This window comes from Mesocricetus auratus, unplaced genomic scaffold, assembly GCF_017639785.1.
Source record: "Mesocricetus auratus isolate SY011 unplaced genomic scaffold, BCM_Maur_2.0 Super-Scaffold_100004, whole genome shotgun sequence".
Lineage (NCBI taxonomy): Eukaryota > Metazoa > Chordata > Mammalia > Rodentia > Cricetidae > Mesocricetus > Mesocricetus auratus.
The window spans coordinates 100,864,541-100,875,017 of record NW_024429189.1 but is presented as its reverse complement, the minus strand read 5'-3'; the positions used below and the strand labels follow the sequence as shown (position 1 = coordinate 100,875,017).

The 10,477-nt window shown below is 36.4% G+C and overlaps 1 protein-coding gene across 1 annotated transcript; it reads left to right on the top strand.

Moving 5' to 3' along the window:
• The first annotated feature begins 312 nt into the window (after positions 1-312).
• On the top strand, positions 313-885 carry LOC101830415 (lactoylglutathione lyase-like). Its single transcript, XM_040744993.1, has one exon. The coding sequence runs from the start codon at positions 313-315 to the stop codon at positions 883-885; it is 573 nt and encodes a 190-aa protein (XP_040600927.1).
• Positions 886-10,477: the final 9,592 nt, after the last annotated feature.

Sequence of the window (10,477 nt, the reverse complement as noted above, 5' to 3'; positions counted from 1 at the left end):
TTTCTTTATCCTCTCCCAACATCTCCCAGCTCCTCCTCCCTCTCCTATCCCCCCCAACTTTGTGTTATTTGTATCTCATTGCAAATTTTTAGATGGCAAGAAAAAAAAAACAGTATGAGTGAAATATAAAAGAAGAACTCTTAGAGCTTGTAAAATATGTAAATACCCCTAAATCATATATAATTGTGTTAATACAGATATTATGACCTTTCTGGTCACTCAGTCTTTTGCAAAGGCGGCCCACGGTCTTTGAGAAGTTTGTGGCCCACTGGTTTTTTTGGCAGAGCTGAATGGCGATCCTCCAGGGCGGCCATGGCAGAGCCACAACCCTCACCCAGCGGCCTCAAGGACGAGGCCGCCATCAGCTGCTGCTCTGACCCGGACCTCAGCATCAAGGACTTCATAACGCAGCAAACGATGCTGAGAATTAAGGATCCTAAGAAGTCCCTGGATTTTTATACTAGGGTCCTTGGACTGATGCTACTCCAAAAGTTAGATTTTCCTTCAATGAAATTTTCCCTCTACTTCTTGGCTTACGAGGATAAGAATGATATCCCTAAAGATAAGAGTGAAAGAACAGCATGGATGTTTTCCAGAAAAGCTACACTTGAGTTGACACACAACTGGGGCACTGAAGATGATGAGACCCAGAGTTACCACAACAGCAACTCAGACCCTCGGGGGTTTGGTCACATTGGGATTGCTGTCCCTGATGTCTATAGTGCCTGTAAGCAATTTGAAGAGCTGGGAGTCAAGTTTGTGAAGAAACCTGATGATGGAAAAATGAAAGGTCTGGCATCCATTCAAGATCCTGACGGCTACTGGATTGAAATTCTGAATCCTAACAAAATAGCTCTGCGAGAATGCTCTTCAGGGTGTCGGTGATGGTGGGGACAAGATGCGAGGCACCAGAGGCAACGAGAATGAGGGATATCTGCTGCGGTTCCAGGCACTTGAAATCCTTTTCATTAACCTGTTTCTAGTTTTTTTTTAAATCTCCCCTCATGTCTAGTCAACCTAATTTTCAAGTACCAGTTTATCTCATGACCTTGGCAAAGTTGTGTGACTTGACTATGTAGATAATAATTAGAACGGTTCCCTCCAGGGACCACATCTGCTACCGCCTGCCTCTTAAATACTTCTCAAGTGTGGTTTTGATTCATCATTTAAAATTTTGTTTTAAATGTTTCTTTTTCTTTTGCGGGGCTGTTACCTTCCGGGGTTTCAATTCCTCAGAAATAACTTTTCATAATGGAAAGTAAAGAAGACAGAACAGAGATGAAACCTCATATGTACTTCAAACAGGATAGTGTTTATTTTACAAAAGAGAAGACACCATCGAGAGCAGTTCTGGATCATGCTGACAAGGATACGGATAGAAATACTAATTTTTTGTTCATATAAAGTACCTTCAAAGTTCAAGGACTAACTTTACTTTTTCTGGGAAAGTGGAGGAGGGGATTAGTATTACTGGGCACTTAGACAATGGGCTAGGCTGCAGCATGCTTCACGTGAATGAACACTGCAGCTACCGTAAGAAAGCAAGTGGATAGACATACAGACAGACCTGGTGTGTCATTTTTAGCATCTGGATTATGCCTCATGGTACCTCCCTTGTTAGTCTTCTACTGTGAAACCCGCAGTGAGTGAGCGGCCTTGTGCCCTTTGCTCTCGGGCTTGACCACCATAGACGTGAAAGACATCTATGACACAGGCTGTTCTAGGTGACACTGCGTGAGTGAGGCTCACACAAGTCTTCCCAACCCCGGGGTCTTCATGTGTTCACTTAGGATAAATTATTTCCAGTGACAACTCAGCTATCAGGAGTTAGCTCAGTGGTCTACCCTGCCAGCTGACTGATGATGGATATCTAAGAGGCAATTTGAAAACTTATGTCTAGAGGACAAAACTCTATTTGAGGTCAAGCTCCATTGAAGTTTTCTGAGGGCTGTATGTTTGGGAGATGTCTGGATGGGTGATGCCAACTGTTACACCACTAGAAGCATTTTGCTTCTTTTTGGGATGAAATGGATTTATGTGAGCAGTTGAAACAAATCATTGACTGAAATAAAACTTTAACCCTGTTTAAATATGTAAAAAATACAGATATAATGTTCAATGATTGTTTTGATACAGATATAATGTTCAAGGAAAGGTGGGCTCTAAGTAATTGCAGCATATTAAGACATGAAGGTTGCCTTAAATTTGTTGGAGGCAATATATAAGTTCAAGAGCATACATCCTTATTTTCATTTTGTCTCTTGAGTGGTAATTGTAATGTAGTCCTGGTTCTAATTGATTTGACATATAACCATTGAATAATGCACGATTTGACTCGTGGAGGCCATATGTATAAAATGAAAGTATGGCTTTATCCACAAATCTTCCCAGCTTGGTTTTCTGAATAATTCTCTCAGAAAAACTCCTGATTTTTTGCTCTCTGTTGTTATCCTGTCAAGAAGGCATCATTCCCCATGCAGATGAAGGCCTGTGAACCAATGAAACAGAATGTTGAATCACACATACTTGATAACAGCTGCTGCCAAATATGATGCAATTGTGAATGATGAAGCAATCTGAGGACAATGCCATTGTGTGCCCACTCAGGTTAAATGGAAGCGCTGTGCTGGGTGTGGATCATGGCTACTGCTTCTCGTGAATTAATGAATAAATGCCACACACTAACTTTAAAGAACACATTTGAAGAACTTTTCCACTGAAATTCATTGTAATTTTTATGGCTATTATTTTTCAAAAATATCCTACACTATATTTTGATCATATTCGTTTCCACACAACTTTCCTTTGGATCTTCCTTTTACACCCTACCCACCGAACACCCAACTTTACATTCGTTTTGTCTCATTGTAATTTTTTAGAAGACAAGAATAAAAGCAGTATAAATAAAATTTGAAAGAACAATTTATTTATTTAATTTAATGTAGGAAAATGATTCATTTCTTCTATTTGCTTCCTGAGAAAGAAAAAAATTTCTCCCATTGATTATCAGGAACCCCAGGAAAATTTAGAAGCATTTTTCAGTGGTCTATCATCTCCATCTTTGTTTGCCTAAGCTGGAGGCCAGGGCTCTGAATGTGCAAAGCATTCAGAGGTTCCTTTAATAGTGGTGGCTATGTCATAACTTGTCATGGTTTCATACCTGCAGTGAGCACTCAACAACAATAATTCCTCAATGTCAATTTCAGGGTACAGTAGGTCACAGATAATCTTGCAAGGGATTTTTCAGATTTAAGAACTGTCTCTGAAACTATATTACTTTAAATTTTCCTTTCTTTACAAGATATGGAACTGATGCTATGAAATTTCTAATTACCATTTTGTTTTCCATTTTTAATTTTTTTCTTATTTATATATTGCAATAACACTATGTATATGTATGTATGTATACATATAGCAGCCAGCACAGTGCTGACTCATGAAAATAATTGATGTTTTTTGTCAATTTCTTTTATTTCCTAATACTTGGACATTAGAAGGTCTCCATTGTATTTTTTGGGGAGTGAAATACCTAGTAAGGTATATTTGCTCTAAAAATTAAAGTCATATAGAAAGGAAAAAAGAGACAACTGAATATTGCAATCAAAACCTTACCTTTATATAAAATTTATTTTGACAGTATGACTTTAGTTTACTCTAAGTTTTTAAAATTTTGCCTAAAGACACAAACTCTTATTATTCTTCCAACAAAATGGCCATGAAAATTATTTAAAAGTACTGTGGCTTTGATAATGTTTTTAATCTGAGAAAGTTCTAGTAGTTTTGTGAAATAAAAAATCTAATAGAAACCCTCTCTGTGGTATATGACAAGGTTAGTACATAAGAGCAGTGACGTGCCATTACTGTTTTCTCCTGTAAACATTGTGTGTAGATTGTATGTGCCCCTTTTCATCTCTCCACCTAAACTATCATGACACAATTCAGCTCACACTAGTATGACTTTACACTTGACCTCACTCAAAGAATTTTTTCTTCCTATTTCAAAAGTCAATTCCAAATTATCTTAAATGTTCATTTAGTAAATATATTCATGGAGAGAACTTTAGTCCTAGCTGAATGCCAGGCTCTGAGGTAAAGTTTTGTAATCCAGTTAAGGAAAACACTATACCTGGAATCAATTTTGAACACATTTTTGCATGTATAACAGAAGAACGGGATCCATGGCATCCTTTAGGCTGTGAGACTTCTCCTGTGATGCTGTAAGGGTTCTCAGGTAAGAACCCAGAGTTGTATTTTGTTTTGTTTTTAATAACACATAGTGAGTTGTGGCAGACTTGGTTTCAAACCCCACATTTTCCATGAGCAAGTGGCAGAACACTAAAGACAATTTTTCCATCCCTCAACCACAGTTTTCCAAAGGAGAAAAAGACCTATTATGTTTTCTTTATAACACAGGAGATAAAGTTATAGTTGAACTCTTCTCCCTTTATACTACACACTTCTTGTGACACAAATGACACAGATGCATTTCCATGTATGGGATGTTGACATGGTTCAGGGTCTTCTCTTGCTTTCACTCTGAGTGTGGTTGGTATGTACTTCCCCTCCACAGTGACTTAAGAGTCCTGTGACTATGGGTAGCCATCTCAACTTATAAGCGCTTGGGTGGAAATGCTTCATATTAATAGTTATATAATCATGGAGACCATGGTTCAATTTATCAGTTTAATTTGCAGTATCTGTTTCATGGTTGAGGTGTCAGACAAACTTTTCATGATTTCATACATTTTTGGAAACAAAACATTCATTTTTCCCCCAAAATATAAAAATAAACCCCTATTTTTCTTTCCTTCTTTTCTCCCTTTCCTTACCTCCACTTTTTCCTCTTCCCCCCTTCTTGGTTTACCCCCTCCCTCAATTTCTTGAAACATGGTGTCTCTGGCCCAGCACTTCAAGGATAGCTCAAGTTAACTGCAGCTCAGGATCATCTTTGTGACTACAGATAGTTTCCACCACACATGAATTGAAATTCCCCAGTTTCAAAGGCCAATTTCAAATAGTCTCTTCTCTAGCAAAATGCGGTGTAAAAATCTTTGTACACTGTAAACATATATTACTTTCATTGGTTAATAAAGAGCTGACTGTCTATAGTTGGCCAAGAGGAGATTGGTTGGGGGAATCAGACTAGGAGGACACTGGGAAGAAGAAAGGCAGAGTCTCAAGAGTAACAAACAAGATTCAGAGGAAGGAGGAGATAAACCCAGAATATTGAGACAAGATACCAAGCCACGTGGTAGATAAATGAAGTATGGGTTAATTGAAGTTTAAGTGCTTGCTAGTAGCATGTCTAAACTATGGGCTGAGCGTTTATAATTAATATTAAGTCTCTGTGTGGTTATTTCAGAGCTGGCTGGTGGGACAGGGCTAACTGGTGAAAAAGAAAGAAAAGAAGAAATTGTAGATAATTCTGTGCATTTTAAATGAAAAAATTAAAAGAATACATTTGAATGATGCTTTAAAGGAAGTTAACAAATTAAAGAGTTATTACCAACCTGATCTGTTTTAAGTATTTTGCACAGAAAGTATCATTTATTTTTACATTACATCTATTGCATTCTTGAATTTAAATCACAAGAAAAGTAAGGCACAGAAACATAATAGACTGAATAATTCAGCTACTAAACAACAGAACTGATTGGACTGATTCAGTCAGTCTTCATTTTCTACTGAAGACTGTGGTGACAAATAACAAACCTGAACATCTGTGTTGAACCATGGTTTTCTAAAGGGTGAACCATCTCCAGCTTCCAAGAGTGAGGGATATAGTAGGAAGTTAGGTTATATCTTTTATGAGATTTCTGTGTAAAGATAGGAAATGTTCAAGTTTCCCTGATTTTATGCCACTAGAATATTTCCTATAAATGAAGATCTTTATGAAAGTTGGCATACATTCTGGAGGTCAGAATGGCTCTGATCCAATTCCCATGGGCAGGAAGTTGACAAGACCCTTCATTAATTCTAACCTTGTAGGAGTTACCTATGATGCTCTCATGATGTGTTTAATTTTTGGCCTGGATCTTTTTTTCCTTAATACCTCATTGTCTTGAACTCTGGGATCCTAATACTACTCTAAATATTTCCAAAAAGCATTTCTATTCTGATGAAATGTATCTCTGTATAATTGTTCCCATATGTATCTATATGTTGTTCTTTTGAATAGCAGTCTGTTTCCCTAACTCTGCATCACTGAACTGAAGTCTGTTAAATTACTTTAGATTTGAGACAGAGTTCATTGAAAAAAATATTTGCTAAATCACTAAATATTTTATTGTCATGAAATTATATAAGTATATGCATAGGCATATAAAAAGGTTGGGAAAGCATAGATATGAGTAATATGTTGATAGTTTTCATTTGACAATAAATATAATTCCTGTTAATATAATGTGATTCACGATATTGAACTGTATTGGGACAATGTCTGTACATTGTAAAAGTAATTGAATTGCAGCTGGTGACAATAGCTTGATCTGCCTTTGGGAAAATACACGAACTGTATCACATCTGACTGAAGAACACACTGCTAACTGACAATGATCATGTTTTGTGTTACAGAAAAAATTGCCATTATGTATCTATTACTTGATTAATATAAAATGAATATTTAAATTTCAATTTATGCTATCCAGAACTCTTAAAGTTGATTATTGCCAACCAAATTGTTAAGCATTAAATGGCTAAAGGTGGTGGTATATAGTTAATTATGAAGAACTTCATCCCTAAGTTGGAAAAATCAAATAGAATGTATATTCTATAAACTTATTTTAATAGTGTCTTACAAATTACATTTGTTTTACAGGTAATCTTTCTGCCAAAAATATTCCCTTTATTATTGTGATACTTTTGACATTGTCTTTACAAGCTTGACCATGGGCTGTCTACCGAATGTCCTAGAAATTTGGAAGAACGTGCATGTTTTGTCTCTGATGGAGTGTTCTTGTAGGTATCAGGTGGGTTGCACTGGTTGTAAAACTTATACAAATGAGTCATCCCAATTCTCTGTACACTTGTTACTGAAAGTCATTAATATTTGATGATTAGTTTTATTTTCCTTTTATCATGTCAATTTCTGCTTTTTGTATTTGAAGCCTTATAATAAATATGTCAGTTTTTTATGCTATAGATGAACTAAACATTTAATGATTATGGATGTCCTATTTAATCTCTAATAATATTCCCTACCCTAAAATGTATTTTATGTTATATTAAAGGTGACTCTCCCACTTTACCTACAGGAGAATGTATTGTTACATTCTATGGGGATATGCTTGAAGTCATTGCTATTGCATGACATAAAAAGTATGTTCTCTATAGACTTTGGACATACATACTGCCCTAGAACCTTATGATTAGTCTTTGTTCAGTAATTTTGTATGTATTTACATCTTCTAAAAAAGTATTTATATTGTGTAAAGCAGTTGTGTATGTAGCTTGAAGACCATGTTTTAAGGAAGTATCAGGTCATTTGTATTCACTATAATACTTCACACTAGAGTGAAGACTGCTCTGGGAGAGAGGGACCTGGAGGCAGAACAAAGCAGCCAGATTAATCAGCCCCCATTCTGGTCTTGCCTCTCCACCCTCCGGTAGAGAGTTGAGTCCCAGGGCCTCTTGTAGCCCACTTCCCCGTCTTTGAGACCCCATGGCTGCCAGATCCTTCCTGCCACCGAACTCCACAGAGGGACCTGGAGGCAGAACAAATCATCCAGCTTCATCAGCTGCCATTCTGGCATTCTGGTCTTGCCTCTCCAACCTCTGGTAGAGAGAGAGACAGAGAGATAGACACACACACACACACACACACACACACACACACACACAGAAAGGGGGAAATAGAACCTTGAACCCATACCCACCACGATAGGGAGAGAACCTGCCTACACGTATTTGAAAAAAAAAAGATGGTAAGACTACAGTATAAGAATACATTCAACAACAGAAAGACTTATATGACACCACAAGAGTCTCTACACCATCAAGACCTGAAAATTCCAACACAGATGAAACAGAAGAGAATGACATTAAAAACAACCTCATGAAAATGATAGCATCCCTCTAAGAAGATATGAGAAAATCCCTTAAAGAAATGGAAGAAAAACAAATAAAAAATGCAAGAAATCAGCAAATTACATAAAGAAAGCAAGGAAAGCCAAGAAAAAACAATAAAACAGATGAAGAAAAAAATTCAAGCAGTTCAATACCTGGAAACTGAAATAGAGACAATAAACAAAGAAAAGTTGAGTAAACAATCTGGAACTACAGATGCAAGCAGTTTAACTAACAGAATATCAGTCACTTACGATAAACTAGACGAAATAGATTCATCAACTAAGTAAAATCGTAAATCAACAAATCCTTAACACAAAATATCCAGGAAATATGGGGCACTGTGAAAAGATGAAAACTAAGAATAACATGTATAGAAGAAGGCAAAGCAGCCAAGCTCAAAGGTGCAGAAAACATATTCATAAAAATCATAGAAGAAAACTTTCCCAACCTGAAGAAGGACATGCCTATGAAAGTACGATAAGCTTACTGAACACCAAATAGACTGGACCAAAAACAAGTCCCTTTGTGACATAATAATCAAAACACCAAACATACAGAATAAAGAGGGAACATTAAGAGCAGCAAAGGAAAAAGGCCAAGTAACATATAAAGGCAAACCTATCAGAATTATACCTGACTGACTTCTCCATGGAAACTATGAAAGCCAGAAGGTCCTGGATAAATGCTCTACAAGCACTAAGAGACCACAGATTCCAGCCCGGACTACTATACCCAGCACATGTCTCAATCGCTGTAGATGGAGAAAGCAAGATATTCCATGACAAATCCAGATTTACACAATACATATCCACAAATCCAGCCTACAGAAAGTTCTGGAAGCAAAACTGCAACCAAGAAGTTAACTATACTCAGAAAAACATAGACAATAGATAATCTTACTTTACCTAAATCCAGAAATAGGGGAAAAACTCACACATAATACCCCCAACAAAAACCAATAAAAAACAAACAAGAATCAACAATCAATGGTCATTAATGTCCCTAAGTATCAATGGTCTTAACTCACCTATACAAAGACACAGGCAAGCAGAATGAATACAAAGACAGAATTCATCTTTCTACTGCATACAAGAAACACATCTGACCTTCAAAGACAGATGTTACCTCAGAGATAAGGGTTGAGAAAAGATTTTTCAATCAAATGGACCTAAGAAGAAAGCAGGTGTAGCTGTCCTAATATCTAAAAATTAGACTTCAAACTAAAATTCAAAGAAATGAAGAAGCTCATTTCATATTTGTCACAGGAAAAATGTATCAAGATAAAGTCTCGATTCTGAACATCTATGCCCCAAATACAAAGACACCCTCATTCATAAAATAAACAATACTAAAACTGAAAGCACACATTAAAACCCACATACTTATACAGAGAGATATTAACACCCCACTCTCACCACTGGACAGGACTACCAGACAGAAATTTAACAAAGAAACAAAGGAACTAACATAAATTATGACCCAATTGGGATTAACAGATGTCTATAGAACATTCCATCCAAACACAAAAGAGTATACCTTCTTCTCAGTGCCACATGAAACCTCTAAAATTGACCACATACTTGGCAATAAAGCAAACATTAACAGATACAAAAAAATGGAATAATCCCTGTATCTTATCTGAGCACCATGGCTTAAAATTAGGATTCAATAACACCACAAATTACAGAAACTCCACAAACTCATGGAAATTCAACATTGCTCAGTTGCATTGCTCCAGAGCAAAGGAAGAAATAAAGAAAGAAATCAAAGATTTCCTAAAATTCAATGAAAATGAAGGTGCAACTTGTTCAAACCTATGGGATACACTGAAAGCAGTTCTAAGAGGAAGACTCATAGCACTAAGTGCCCACATGAAGAAACTGGAGAATAGTCACACTAGAGAATTAGCAGAACACGTGAAAGCTCTAGAATTAAAAGAAGCAAACTCACCCAGGAGGAGTAAATGCTAGGAAATAATCAAATTGAGAGCTGAAATCAATAAAGTAGAAACAAAGAGAATAATACAAAAATCAATGAAACAAAGAGTTGGTTCTTTGAGAAAATCAACAAAATAGGCAAACCTTCATCCAACCTAACCAAAAGACAGAGAGAGAACATGCAAATTAGCAAAATCAGAAATGAAAAGCAGGACATAAAAATACACACTGGGGAAATCCAGAGAAACATGTACTCCACAAAATTGGAAAATTTAGAGGAAATACACCATTTTCTGGATAGATATCACTTACAAAAATTGAATCAAGAATGGATAAACAATTTAAATAGACCCCCAACAAAATAGAAGCAGTCATCAAAAGTCTTCCATCCAAAAAAATCCAGGGCTAGATGGATTTAGCACAGAATTCTACCAGAAATTCAAAGAAGAGCTAAATCCAATACTATTCAAATT

Bases quoted from the DNA above. Each gene is read 5' to 3' on its own strand.
- LOC101830415 (XM_040744993.1), top strand. From the start codon at position 313: ATGGCAGAGCCACAACCCTCACCCAGCGGCCTCAAGGACGAGGCCGCC.